Below are 15,968 nucleotides of genomic sequence, written 5' to 3' on the forward strand. Positions count from 1 at the left end.
GCTTGGAAGAAGGGTAGCTACTTCTACAAAAGGACCAAGCCCAAAGAAGCAAAGGGAAGAGAAACTCAGCCTCCTACTACCTCTTCTTGAGTGCCTCGTCTGCCATTTTCCTCTCAGCCACAAGTGGCTACCACAGTTCCTTTGCCAACAACGACTGTTTCTCAACACAACATTAAGGTTGATGTAGTAACTATCTCAAATGATCCTAGTGAGCAAGATGAGCAAACCCTCCTGAACAGAGGAAGCAAGTAGTTTATCAAAGAAAATCAATTTCTCAAGGGGTTGTACCCTTCCCCAAACTGGATAATATTGAGAAAATCTTCACGAATATGGAAGAACAGGAGAAGGCTTCTTCTCAAGGTGCAATAATTCCTGCTCCAGAATAGGGCAATGAAGCAGATTAAGTAAAGAAGAAAGAAGAAGAAGAAGTTCCATATGTTGCAGAGTAGTTGAAATCCAAGACTATAAGCTTCCTAGGGTGGGGACTAATGAAAGAGAGCAACCTGAGCCTCATAACCTCATAAGGACGATACAAATAAGGAAGAGCAGAAACCCAAGCAACTACAAGAGCATAAGATGCAGGAAGGAAAGCAAAGGGGCCAGCAAGAATCAATATCTCAAGAAGCTCAAAAACAGGAACAATCTGATTTACATTTGGAGCAATCAACAAACCCTACTTGGCTACAAGAGCAACTCAAATAGAAGCCTATGATTGAATCCATCTTCATTAATTTGGAAGACTTATTGACTAGAATAAACAAACCAAAAGAGAAGAAAGCTAAAATGTATTCCAGGATCACCAGGAATAGTTCTGGATCCCAAACTGCATATATTACTGGTTGACAAATATAGAGAAGATATCACTCCTGAAAAATACCATGCTACTTCTGTCAACCTAGGCCCTACTTCAAAGAGCAAGAAGTTCAAGAATTGCAGGATTCAGTGGAGACAATTGTGAAAAGATTGGTAAAGGAAGAAGAGGCCAATGCTCAACTAAAAGCTCTGCTGCAAGAACAGCAAGACTACAACAAACATTTAGTCAATCCCATCCAGCAAGCTGAGGGATCCTTTGTGCCTCCAGTAGTCATTCCAAGCAATCAGTTTATGAACTATGAAAGATGAAATCCATCACCAAAACCATCGAGAAATGAATCCATAATGTACTTGTTAAGGGAAATCAAACTCTGAAATAACGGTACAAACACAGAATATGGCCCAAGCATGCCTTCAAAGAGTGAAAGTTATAACAGCTGAGTATGAAGACTTTAATACTTTCCAAGACAAGACCCTTCCTTGTCTGAATCTATTGCTCGGCATTCCTGATCAGATTTTGATAAATGAAAAGATACTGGATGCAGATAACGTGTATAATCCAAATGACTGGTTTCAGGCTAAGCTTAAAAAAGACATTATGGAGAAGGTTAAAAATGATCACACCAGAACAAAGGAGGCAGTTAATGGTATTCAGGAGGGATGTCTTGTTTTCCTTGAGGCAAAAGTTGGAAAAACAGTTGATGAGAAAGAGAAAGTTGATATTGATAAATTCAAAATCAAATGAAAAATAATTTTTCCAACAATCAGACTCTTCCTTCTCAGAAAACAATTTGGAACATGCCTCCACTTTTTTGATAACGATGCATGCTTTCAAGGAGTCCAAGCTAGAATGGGGTAAAACTTTTAAGGAGTCTACTGCTGAGTTGGCATCCATAGAATATAAGATGAGAGTTACACCCAAGGAATATTACTGTAACACAGGTAATTGGTAAAATTAGATGTATTTACTAATGATCAAACCGGTCATTAAATAGAATTACAAAGAACGAAATTTCTAATAAGAAACTTGTCAAAATTAGAAAGAATCTAATTGTACAAGATATGCAGAATATTGACCATTAAACAAAATAGAAACAAATAAGATGAAGATACTATTCTAATACCCTCCCTTAATGGTCAATCTGTCTACTATACCAAGCAGCCCCCCTGAACTTAACAAATTTATCCGGAAGTAGGGACTTGGTCAGGATACCTGCAGTTTGATGCTCTATAGGAATATACTGCAAATCCACGGATCCATCTTCAACCAGCTTGCAGATGAAGTGACTGTGAAGCTCAACATGCTTGGTTCTCTCATGGAAGACTGGATTTTTTGCGAGTTTCAGCACCCCTTGATTGTCACAGAAGAGGGGTGTAGGACCTGCTTGAGATAGCTGAAGGTCGGAAAGTATCCTTCGAAGCCAAACTGCCTCACACACTGCTTTGACTGTTCCTCAATATTTTGCTTCTGTCGAGGAAAGAGCTACTGCCTGTTGCTTCTTTCTTACTGGTCCAAGTGATAGCACCTGTGCCCAAACTGAAGACATATCCGGATGTAGACTTTTTGTCATCAACAGAGCCTACCCAATCCGAATCTGTGTAACTGATGAGTCTGGGATCTTTGGTTCATCCATAAAGGATACCAAAGTTTGAAGTGCCCTTGACATAGCGTAGGATCCGCCTTGCTACAGCCCAATTTTTTGATGTACGAGCTGTCATGAAGCGAGATATGTAACTCACTGGATAGCTCAGATCAGGTCTAGTGGAAGTGAGATATATTAAGCTACCCACTAGTTGCCTGAAATCGGATTCATTCTCAACTGGAAAACCAGATTTGGCCGACAACTTCAGGCCTCTCTCCATAAGTGTAGATGCTGGTTTGCAGTCCTGCATACGAAACTTGTCTAACAGAGCCCTAGCATATTTGGACTGAGAAATAAAGATGCTATGAGATTGCTGCCAAACCTCAACACCTAGGTAGTAGTGCAGAAGCCCAAGGTCGGTCATGTCAAAAGACTAGCATAAATTCTGTTTGATTCCCTGAACCAAAGATGTCGAGCTGCCAGTGAGGATTAGATCATCAACATAAATAACCAGAATGATATCACTGCTAGTAGTCTTGACATACAAATTTGAGTCAAAAGGACTCCTCTGAAAAGCATGATCTGTGTGGTACTTATCAATTTTCATGTACCATGCCCGAGGAGCCTATTTCAGGCCATAGAGTGCTTTCACCAATTTGAGTACCTGGTGTTCTTTTCTGGCAACCTTAAATCCAGGAGATTGTGTCATGTAGACCTCTTCCTATAACTCACCATTCAGTAAGGCACTCTTGACGTCCATCTGATGGACCTTACAGCCATGGCTAGCACTAATCTGATGGTGTTCATCTTTGCAGTCGGAGCAAAGCTTTCCTCGTAATCAATGCCTTCACACTGAGAGAAGCCTTTGGCAACAAGACGAGCCTTGAACTTATCTAAAGTATCATCAGCCTTGTATTTTACCTTATAGACCCATTTGCACCCAATGGGTTTCTTCCCTGGAGAAAGATCTGATAGAACCCAAGTGTTATTTTTCAGCAAGCTCTAGTGCTCAGTCGCCATAGCTTGTTCCCACTCAGGTATCCCTTTCGCCTCTGTGTATGTTTGAGGTTCATACACACTGTGAATGTTGGCCATGAGAGCAAAATTGACATAATCATGTTGCTTGCTCTTTTTCCAGGCAATTCTACCCTCGATGAGCTCATCATCATGAAGATCAACAAGTGTCTTAGCCCACCATTTAGGCCGGAGAGTAGAAGTGCCAACATTAGATGCAAGAGGTACAACAGGATTAGGTTCATCTAACTGAAGATCGGATGAATCTTGTGGAAAAACAGGTGGTGCAGCTACATGTCTAGGTGATCCTGCAAGAGAAGGAATTGGTGAAGGTGCAGGAGTTGGAAAAGATGGAGCCCTCCCATCAGGGGGAACTAATGGAAGACGAACACCCAAGTCTGAAGCCCTCAAAGGCTGATCTGCGGAATCTACAACGGGCGGAGAGAGCTGAAATGGCCCTCAATCCTCATCAAAAACCACATCATGACTGTAAATGAGACGATCGGTCTTGATGTCAACCAATCGGTAGGCTTTATGATTATCACCATAGCCGGTGTGCATGAGTTTCTAACTCTTGGCATCCAACTTGGTGTGTTTCGCATCAGGGATCCAAACAAAGGCAGTGGAGGCAAAAACCTTCAGGTGACTAATTTTGGGCTTGTGGCCTGACCAGGCCTCTTCCAGAATCTTCTTCTTCATGCCCACAGTAGGAGACCGATTCAAAAGATAGGCTGCAGTATTAATTGCTTCAGCCCAAAAAAACATCGGAACACTCTTGTGTTCAAGCATAGAGCGAGCCATTTCGGTAATTGTTAGGTTTCTCCGCTCAACGACACCGTTTTCGTGAGGGGTGTATGGTGTAGTGAGTTGGAGCTTGATGCCACGTTGTTCACAGAAATGGGAGAAAGCATAATAACATAATTCTCCCCCATTATCAAACCAAAGAGTTACAATATGATTACCAAACTCTTTTTCTACTAATGCTTTGAATTTTGAAAATCAACAAACACCTCTGATTTCTAATGAAGAAAATACACCCACATTTTTCTACTAAAATCATCAACAAAAAGTAGAAAATACCTGGACCCAATAATAGAAGGAGTAGCCATAGGTCCACAAATATCAGCATGGACCAATTGAAGTACCTTAGAAACTCTCCAAGAGTCACCATCTAAAAAGGGAGTCCGATGATGTTTGCCATCCTGACATGCTCCGCATACTCCAATGTTTTGGGTCCGAATTTTTGGCAATCCAATGACAAGATCTTCTTGAACAAGCTAAGAAAGATAGTGCACATTCAAGTGCCCATACCGTTGATGCCAGAGTGTACTAACAGAGGAGCACTTGGATGCCATGGCAAACTCCTGAGAATCACCAGAATCAACTAGTCTGAATAGACCATGATCCTCAAGACCCACAGCAACAGTTGTCTGAGTCTCTCGATCAATGATACTGCACTGATGTGAACTAAAGGTCACGTCTAGCCGAGGAGAATGTCTCAGAATTTGACTAACTGAGAGAAGGTTGAGTTCCATTCCTGGAACATAGTACACATCGAGGAAAATTAATTTCCTCCCTCTAGACTGAATCCGCACATTGCCCTTTCCGACAACGGTGTACTCTTCCCCTCCAAAAATAACTAAATCTAAGTAAGGCTGAAAATCAGTGAAGTAATCCCGGCGATGAGTGAAGTGGCCTGAAGCACATGAATCTATATACCAAGCAAAGGATTTGACATGATCTGCAGGTCTCTTAGCCATGAAGGTATAAAAGGCAGACTCACTCTGCTCAATGTGCTCTACTACATTTTCTTTCAGTTGTGAACCACTTTGCTTAGCTTATGCAGCCAAGCGTTTATGGCACTCCAGCTTCATATGACCAAACTTATGGCTCTAATTGCACTGAACATTTTTCTTCTTCGAGCCTTCTGATGATGGAGCAGAGGGTTTCTGCTGAGAAGACTGAGAAGATTGTGATTTGCTTTTATCCTTCTGAAAGGATTTGGCTATGAATGCTTGTTCTGAAGAGGATGAGCTATTACCGCTGCCAAACTGCTGCTTCTACTGATCCTGCTGCAGAAGTTTAGTGCAGAGATCAGCGAACTTCAAATCAACACTAGTTGAGGCGATGTTGAGTTTTTCGACAAAATGCTCGTAGGACTTTGGTAAGCTCTTTAGAGTAATCACGACCATGTCCTCCATTTTCCGGCCAATGGCTTCCAACTGGTCACGGATTTCCTTGATCCGATTGAGATGATCTTGAAGGGATTTGTGCTCATCCATGACAATAAAGGAGCATATTTTTCAAAAAGAAGGTTCTGCTCTTATCAAACTTCTCATGCAGCATCTTGCGATGCTCTCATATCTTGGCAGCTATTTTGTCGGAAGGTATCTGAGGAAGCTGATCATCGGTCATTGAGAGCTCGATGAGCATGACAACTTCACGATTTCGTTCATCAAACTGTCTGTTCAGGACTGGTTGCAATGGGATAGGTGGCCTTTCTAAAAACCAACTAATCAATAACACGATACTCAAAAATTGTGAGCATCCGCTGTTTCCAGGTGTTATAATTTTTGCCATTGAATTTCTGATTTCCCTCGAGCAGAATATTTGTCAAAGATGCCATTGCTGAAAACTGAGGTCAAAGTTGGTTGACCGAATGATGGCACGAATATCAAGGTAGAAGATGCGTGAAATCGCGTAAACGCAACGCGTGCAAGAAAACGAAGGCAAAAGACTGGCACTGATTTCAAGGTGAAATAAAGAAATTTTCCAGCATGGATCCCAATGTACGTGTTTCTGGAGGACCCAGAAAAATCTAATAGGTACCCAAATGAGTTTTCAAAAAACCAAAAAAAACCCAAGTCACTGATTCTTGAGAATTATTTTCTGAAAAACCCTGACTGCTAATAAAAGTACGGAGGGTTGTTAAAAACCCTAGGTGGCAAACCCAAAAACTTGAAAATGGAAAAAAGTTGTAGCCGAAAAAAAAGGACCCAAATCGCGGAAATTATTTCAGACCCAGAAAAAATGTGAAGACTAGCCGCCAAAATATGGAGGGTCTAAATAAACCCTATGATGCCAAAAATACGACAATAGTTGCAGAGAACCGCCACAGAAAACACGGGTCGCAAAAAGGCGAAAAATTGCATCGAGTTTAAGCAGCACACAACACTCAGGTGCAAAAGAACACAAAATCGCGCAAAAACAGTGAAGGAAGTCGCGCAAGCAGACAAAAACCGCAAATCGTGAAAAATAAAATCACAAAATGCACGAACAGAGGTGCGAAAACGTGCGACGTGCATGCAGAAAAACCCTAGTCGCGCGAACAATATCTTGCACAGGTCCCCAAAAATACACAGAAGACATAGAACAAATGCGAAGAAATACACGCAGCACGGAAGCAAACAAATCGCGAAAGAAGAATTTGCAATCTAAGCAAACGTGACAGGAAGACCAGGTAATGTGGTCTTCAAAAATCGTCACTCAAAACAAGCACCGAAAATCCCTAGCTAGGTTCTAGAAAATTTCGAAAAATTTTATGCCCGAAGCTCTGATACCATTTTTTTTTTTTGTTTTTTTTTTTGATCGGTAAGAGGCCGAGGCCAAGAATTTTATTAATTATTTTAAAGTTACAGTACATTACTCCACTCGTGCGGGCACCGGTAGGAAAGAGTGGAGGCGAGAAAAACTCTGGCCTTGCCCGGGACCATAGTCCAACATAACTTACATAATAGACAATAATTCCAAATTTTACTACAACAAAACCAGCAAAACCCCGGGCCAGGGTAATCAAGAGGGGTGTTTCTATTTTACCCCTCCTTTACAAGCCCTTATTTGCCACTTTCATAAATCAGAAGTCATTGTCACTTAACATCCAACTTTAATAGCTCTGTAGACCATATTACTGTAACACAGATAATTGCTAAAATTAGATGTATTTACTAATGATCAAACAGATCATTAAATAGAATTACAAAGAACGAAGTTTCTAATAAGAAACTCGTCAGAATTAGAAAGAATCGAATTATACAAGATATGCACAATATTGACCATTAAACAAAATAGAAACAAATAAAATGAAGATATTATTCTAATAAGGAAGATCTCAAAGATACTATTTCAAGATTCCTAGGATATGTTGCACAAAGGAGAAGAATGTTGGGCATGTTGCGCTTGAGGATAATTTGATGTAATCTAAGTGCTTAGCTAATTTTAAGATTGAAGTTGCAACTTTTTGTTTTTTTCCTCATGGGAATCTGTGGCAGAAAATGTATTGTATCTTTCTCCTCATTGGGATTCGTGCCAATTTTGTTTTTTTATGGCTGTTGTATTGTATCTTTCTCCTCATTGGTATTCATTGTTGTCAGGCTTAGACTGGTGAAAGATGGCTCAATTTGTATTCATGGTGCAGCTTAATCTTTATATATATATATATATATATATATATGCTATGGGCGCCTGACAACATTCGCAGGTTGTGTGGCTTATCATTTCCAGTTGCAAGTTCTAGCATCATGAATCCCATCTTTGAGCATTTTTCTGCATTTCACAAGCTTTCCCTTTGTTTGTTCAGGCTCATCGTGTCTAGATACATTGAATCTGCAAAAAGGGAAACTGAACACTCACCTTAGTCACAATAGCAGTTATGCCACATGCCACTCTTTTGTCTGTTCTGATTGATAGAGTTTTGAGAAACACTAATTAGGTTTTATAACTTTCAATCTAGGACCTTGATCACTGTTTGATCTCGACCATTCATTAATTTTTTAATACTATATAAGGCTACCTCCTCTCATTTGGAGAGTGTGAGGTTTTTGATATATTGTTGCATGAAGGTCATTTTTTCAAATAATACATTGCATGTGCGCTTTCTCTTAAGGCTTTGCAATCTCTGTTGTTTAAGTGATTAGCATGGTTTCAATTTCCTCAACACAGTAGTTAAAAGCTAATTTAGATTTGCTTTCAAGTTGTTAGAATTGAATGAAGGATCTGATAAGTATTACTTAACGGTGTATCTTTGCTCATACTTTTGGTGAATGGATGATTTCCATTTCACTATGCAAAGTTAGTCTGAGCCTATCCCCCGTGTATGCCAACATTTCGATCATAAGCACAACCCGTTGAAGATTGCACCCGCTTTGTGTAGTTGTCCTCAGTGTGGCGAAGCAAAGTGCAGTTTCTCGAGAACACCTAGTTAATACCGTCTCCAGAATTCGTAGGTTTAGATGAGCTTTCTTAACCCTATCCCCTTTTTTTCCCCTTTTTTTGAAAGTCTAAATCCCGGAAAATCCCAAAAAAGAGAGAAAGAGAACCTAAAATTGACAAATCCATCTAAGTCCAGAAACTTAAAAGACATTCATAAACGTAAGTCCCCCTTGAGATTTTCAGCATACACTACCCAAGTAGCTATCCCACTAAAGTCGCTTGTTCGCACATATGGACCATGGAATCAGCAGTGATTTTTCAGGAGAGGATAGAATACCTTTGGGTATCTTATTCTAATGTTTGGTAGATGATAAAACGTACACCAACAAGTATCTTCTTAGTTTCACTGAACGCATATAGACCATGATCTGCTATACCGACATGGATAGGCCTTGTTTAAGTGAAGTATATGATGGCATCAACTACGATTGATAAGATGAAAGTCATGATAAATGCAAAAGAACAAGATCCTAAAGAAAAAATATGGAACAAAAAGACCACTCTACTAAATCTTCTTACCTTTGCATTGAGTCCCAAATATTATAGTGTTGAGCTCCTTTTTGTGGCTACAAGAGTTGCCCCATATAGAGATGTTGAAGTCAATCGAGTGTACAAGGCAAAACTTTGTAGAATCTTCATTGATTGTGACATATGGGATGCAATGAGTATTGAGTTCATGGATTTTGCATGCTCCAGCAATCGTGGTACTGATGCTCTTCGAGACAAGTATATGGTTAATGCTCATAGTTGGTGGTACTTCCATGGCCAACCATTCACACACCTAAAAACTCTTGCAATCAAAATTTTAATGCAAGTTCTATAAAAAAATCTTTAATCTTTTAGTTTTATAGTTTAAATTTTTTAATTTGCAACTCTTAACTCCATTTTTTTTCTTGATAATTTGCTAGTTCATCTGCATTTGGGAGAAATTGGAGTACATAATCCTTCATCCACTCAGGAAAGCACAATTGACTACACCAAAAAAAGGCAGAGGACTTGGTGTATGTGTATTCAAACTTGCAGCTCCTTACACACAAAATGGTTGCAAAGAAAGAGACACAAGGAAGTGGGATATCAAGCCAGATCATATTGACGTGGATGCTTACAGTGCCCACTTTTCTACACATGTTGACAATGACTATGATTCAACTATTGAGCATGGGAGTGCTAGTGCCAGTGCTAGTGCCAGTCTTGGTGCTCTGGTGCCAATGTCAATACCAACGGCACTATTGTGGTTCTTCTAATTAACCACTACCTACATCATCCAATATGGATGGTGATGATGATATTTTTGAACACACATATGGGTTTTGGTCAATGATGGCTGATTGTTGACACTTCAAATTATTATTTTTTAACTTTCATATATATCATGGCATTCGAGTTTGATTAATAATTGACTATTAATATGGTGGTTTTGTTTATTATATAATATAAGATGCTATGTGTAGTGTATTTTGAACTTAATTACTCCTGCAAATATGTACATATTTCGGACTTCTATATGCTTTTGTATGGACGAACCCAAAACCAACTAAACCCCCAGAAAAATTTGACCAAACCCACAAATCAAACCCATAAACAAGTACCCAGGTAGGTAACTTAGCAAAATATATATGAGCATCTATGATTCTATATAGACGAATAAGTGTCTATAACCTAAATGTGGATTTCATTTCTTTAAAATATATTCCATGCATTTGTATATTGTAAACCTATTATAGTACCATTATGCTTTATATGTACCACTTGTATCCTAGAGTCCCCACTAATCATTGCCTTTGCATGCATCTATTATGGCTCTTGACTAATCCATTTGTCATACACCAAGTTCATTGGCTCATGGTAGTCTACTAAAGGAGGCACCTTGACCATATTAGGTCTCCCACTCCCACATTGGCCCACCCAGTGACTGATTCGGGCACTCTTGTAGTGTCATTGCAACTTCTTGAGACATTGATGTACGGCTTATCACTATATGGTAATTGACTTTAAGAAGCCACAACACCACTGCAGTAGTGCACCTTCACTTATGAGGAACAAGGGGGAGTCGAGGGCGAAACATCTAATGGCTATTTTCTGCATTTTTTGGACCTGGGCTCTTCTACTTATATCCACATGATGAATTTATTTACTGCACCCTATTATCAAATTTTACATGATTTAATACATTTGACAGCTCAATCTCACGAGCTAACTTGAGCATATCAGCTACAAGTCTACTCAATTACACTAGCAAGGCTTTGATCACTTTCAACTATCTCACTTAAAATCTGCATCTTCCTATCCTGCTTCTCTCTCAATCACTCTTTCTTCACTGCCCTGGTTTAATTTCTCAACACACTAATTAAGGTTTGGTCAAGGAGCTACCAATCATCTTACCACAAGTTCATCACTGCCTTCCAATGCAATATAGTCATTCACCTTCAGGCTCCAGGATTTTGGTAGGCAGTACTAGTATATCCCACTGGGACTAGTTTTAGTGTTTTTCACATTTAGCAAATTGTAGATTTTTTATATCATGATGTTGCTTGCTCTACTGGAGCTTTTTTAATCATTGGTTGAGGTCACATACAAGATTACATTAAGGGTTTCTTTTTGTAGATTTCATCCACTTGAATGCTCATTTGAAGCTCAACAAATCTGAAAAATCAAATTATCTGACCTGCTCATGTACTGTCAAGAAATGACAAAGAGAATATCTGCCAGTTTGTTTGATATTTAGTGTTTATTGCTATCTGTGTAATTATCAAATGCTTTTATATTCATTATTGTCATTTGCATTGATAGTATATTTTTTCTTAGTTAGGACCTACACCTTTCCGGACCTTGTATACATATACTAGCTTTTGATTTCCATCTTACATTGGGTTGATTTGTTATCTGTAGGGCTGATCCATCACATGGGATTTCTTCCGCATTAATGAATACAATTTTTTGATCCTTACTGGCATTTGACCCCATCTTCTTAAGCTTTACATGTCATTTACATTTTACAGTTACATTTACATGTTCTTACATGAAGTTAGAGATTTAACCAAAGACTACAGCAACACGAGTCTGACATGCTCAAAATTATCTTCTTCCAATAATGGTGCAATATGAACAATAACATTTTACATTTTGCTCTTTTATGTTCAAAGAACATGTTCCAATGTGAACAAAATAACTTAATGCATGTAACGCCTATTAAAATGGACTGTAGACGCACCTCTCCATCAGATTTATCAACTCATGGTCTCCAGGCTTCATACCCCATTTTGCATCAATAAGAAGGCAAACTCTGTCCAAGCCTATTCTTGTTCTAACATACTCCTTTACCTAAGCCATGAAAAAAATATTACCAGAATTGCTTATACATGAATCATCACATGACAAGGAGTAACAGTGAATGAAAAACAAAAAAATGTCATATCCAAGATAAAAGACACCCAAATATACTCTTATATAAAATCAAACTTTCATGTGCATGAACCTGAATATGTGCTGTTCACACGGATGGGAGAGAGAACCAATTGTAAGCTAACTAATATTGTTGATAATCATAGTTACTAGGGAGACCCAAATGACATTTTTAAAAACCATGTGTATCTAAAGGGGAGAAGGGAGTACTGAAAATGCCAAAATAAAAATAAAATCTATAAACTTTAAAGTTCAAACAATTCAAATATTAGTATACAATATATAAACTTTAATAAGACATTGAATGCATAAAGAATTCAAAATTTTAAGTATAAGTATACAATTTGTTGATGTCTTTTTTATGCACTTCATAGACAGAATAAAATATCAAAGTATCTTATCCTCTCTTGAACAAAATCTCATCACATGCTGAACTAAGTGATCACTTGAGGTGACTCCAAGGTTCTCAATGTCCAGCCATGACATGTGGATAGTCTCAATGGTTTGATGTGATATTGCTGGAATCACAAGGGGGACTTACATTGTACATGAACTCTTGCTTGAAAAAAGACAAAAGAGATTAAGGGTTTAGAGAAGTCTAATCTATTCCTAAAATCAATGACAATAATGGATCATGCTTGGATGGACACATTCCTTCAACTGAGCTTTGCTTCACCATGTTACCAACAGCTACAAAAGGCCAATGCAATCTTCTGAGGGAAACAAAAGGTTTTCATATCATGAATCATTCATCCAAATACCCAATACACTGGCGCAACTTGAATAAACACATACACAATTGAACTTAGCACATTTCAATGTTCAAGCTAGCTATGCACTGCAATTGAAAGTCATCCAACTACAAATAGTATGAACTAACGAATTATCAACATCCACACATTACTCCATCAAAAATATTGCCCCTTTAAGGGATGCTGAAGTAACATTTATTAATGGATGGTTTTTGCAATCTTTCCATCCATCAGAAACATAGAAACTCCCAATTCAACCTAAGAATCTCTAATCGGTTTAAGTGATGTCCCTACAAAATTCTTCTCTCTTCCTAATAAGGTGGTGCACACCTTTTCATACCCAAGGCTAGTGAAACCAGGAGATGCACTATTGATTGCTGCCACCATTTCCCGCCAGTATGGTGATCTCACCAAGTTGAAAGGAAGACCATTGGCATAAATGCAATGCAATTTTTCACTCCGCAATATCTCTTGCTTCCATTTTAAATGCCTTGTCCAATGGGCCTTTTTTGCAGGAAAGATTGGGATTTTCTACTTCAGCTAGCATAGAGGATTCTTCAAGAAAGGATGTTGGGAGGCCATTACTGGCTGACAATCTATGGCTAAAGTCATTGCTTTTTTCTTTGCCAAAGGATGAGATCTTAGTTTTGCTCTTTCTGCCATACCATCAGCTTCTTCTTGTTCTCTATGAGTGCTGCTATTTGTGTGGCAGACAACCCCTTCTTATATGGCCCTTCGCACATTTTAATCCCTTTCCCAGGGGGCCACAAAAGTGAAGTTTCACTCAATAATATGAGCTCCTATAATTAGTTTTGAAATAATTACAATTCCAAATATATCCCCACCTCCAGGAAGTTATTCAAGCATTGTAGTATGTCTCCATAAAGGAGATCCTTTATCAATTTTCAAATTTTTGGTTTGAAACCCACCCATTGAACTCAAACTAGTTACCATTCTTGCAATCTAATTTTGCTATTATAAGAAATTAAATAATTTTAAATTAGAAAAAAAAAATGCAAACTTACACTATGTACAAGCTAACGGAAGTTCAAAACGAAGATAAAATTATAAGAAATTACACAATTTTAAATTAGAAAAAAAAAATGCAAACTTACACTATTTACAAGCTAATGAAAGTTCAAAACGAAGATAGAAATACATTATAATAAATATTAAAACTTGTTTCTCTGTTTCTAAAAAAAATTTGAAAAACTAATCAAAACCTTGAAAAAATTCATCAAACTCTTGAAAAAAATCGTTAAACGACTAGAGAAAAGGGTGTTAAATGTTTGCCTTAGATGATTGAATCTCCTTTGTGCAAGCTATTGTGCTTCCTCAGGTACTCCACAATTGATCTCCTTTGAAAATAACCAGCTGCCCTCCAAAATGCCAAAAGGAGAAAAAGAGAGAATGAAGTCACAAAATAAGAAAAAGAGAGACTGAAATGATGATTTAGGAGTCGGATTACGGTTTGGCAACCAAAAAAAGGTTAATCATTTTTCTATGTGTTTGCCTCGGGTTCATGTTGGGTAGGCGCATACCCACAACACACTTAGTGTGCCTAGGGCATACCCTAGGTGCACCCAAGATGAAAGTGGGACCCATACCTACAAGCCCCACATCATAGCTTAGGCTTCAAGAAAAAGAGAGCCGCCAAAAACACAAATGAGAGGCACAACCTTGCAAAAACACAAGAGGAAAACTTCATGTTGAAAGAGGGACTAGAAAATTGGACCCCCAAATATGTGTAAACCAATGTGATCTCCAAAGCTGCCTCCTGTAGAAAAATTCAAATCTGAATAGAAAACATTTGGAAATGTTGAAAATCATGACCTTCGTTTTACCAAGGTTGACCACAAGCTAACAAAGTTCAGAAAAGCAAGCAAGGGCATCAAGTTGTCATTGTAAGTCTTCCTTTAATTAAGAAAGGATAATGGCAACATCTGCAAAAAGTAGTGGCTATAACCACCATATCTAAAATACAACTATTATCCATACAAGTGATTTTTTCAAAGAAACTCCTCCAGCTCATCAATGTAAATGTTAAAGAGTAGTGAGAGAAGGCACTCTTATTTAACCCCACTAGTACTCCTCACATAGTCGAAACGACCATGAAAAGATGAGGCTGCCGAGCAACTACCTCATAAAGCCTCCACAATGTGGTAAGGAGAGAATTAGGAAAGCCGGCATCTCGCATTCTTTGGAAAATCAAGTTGAAACTAGGTTATAGGCCTCTTTAAAGGCTATGAAACAATAGAAGACCATGGAAGTCTAGTTAAGATACTTCTCAATTATAGCTCAAAGGTAAAGATGTCCTTCATGGTCTAATAGTCTCTCCTAAACTAGAATGACCTTGAGCTCTAAAATTACCTCTCTTCAAGTACTAAGAAAATTCCATGTCTATTATTTTAGCATAAAGTTTCGCAAATGTCCCAATCACAATGGTTCTATAGTTCTCAAGGTTGGATCTCCAAAGTTATAAATAGGATGAATTTTGTGATGATACAAGGACTAAGGAAAGCCTAAACAAACCACTTTGTTAAAATGTTTTGTCAAAGGCAGGGTCAAGGGACCTGTTGATGGGTGTTCTATGACCACACCAACATAGAATAAACTTTTCAAAGGACACTCTATCCTCTCTTGAGCAAAATCCCATGTATGCTAAGATTGTGAAAGATCGTAGAAGCAATTCCAAGGTTCCTACTGCGAACGTGCGACTTTGTGATGGATATTAGCTCGTTTGGCTTGATGTATGCTAGTAATCTTACGTGAAGTGAAACAATCTTCAAAGGAGACTTAAGCAAATTTGGATTTCAAGGAAATATGGCGAATGATTTAGCAATGACAAGTATTTTTTGAAAAAGATTCAATGGAAATATGCAAAAAGTAAGCAAGAGTAAGGGTTTGAGAGATTCTATTCTAAATCTAAAGAACTCAAGAGATAATGACTGTTTAGGTGAAGTCAAGCATACTTTGTTTTGCCAACCTAGACAACTACGCAAAGGAGGTGCAATCTTCAAGGGTTGTGCTAAGAAATTTCACACCATCAAAAAGAACAATGCACATTTGATGATCGAAGTTAAACATACACATCAAAAGCTCGGTCCAACCTTACACTACAAGTAGAAATCATCTATTTGCAAAAGGTATGACCAAATGATTTCACCACAAAACAATATTATCCATTTCGTTCATC

At 38.3% G+C, this 15,968-nt stretch overlaps 1 protein-coding gene across 3 annotated transcripts in view; it reads right to left on the minus strand.

Annotated features, from left to right (window-relative positions):
* LOC131074369 (uncharacterized) overlaps positions 1 to 15,968 on the minus strand; it is a 133,821-nt gene that overhangs the window by 38,742 nt on the left and 79,111 nt on the right. For all 3 annotated transcript variants that reach the window (XM_058010972.2, XM_058010973.2, XM_058010974.2), the window contains exon 8: positions 11,830 to 11,939. In XM_058010972.2, coding sequence (XP_057866955.2) covers positions 11,830 to 11,939 — 110 coding nt within the window. The remainder of the gene's footprint in view (positions 1 to 11,829; positions 11,940 to 15,968) is intronic.

Source organism: Cryptomeria japonica, chromosome 3 (assembly GCF_030272615.1).
Source record: "Cryptomeria japonica chromosome 3, Sugi_1.0, whole genome shotgun sequence".
Classification (NCBI taxonomy): Eukaryota; Viridiplantae; Streptophyta; class Pinopsida; order Cupressales; family Cupressaceae; genus Cryptomeria; species Cryptomeria japonica.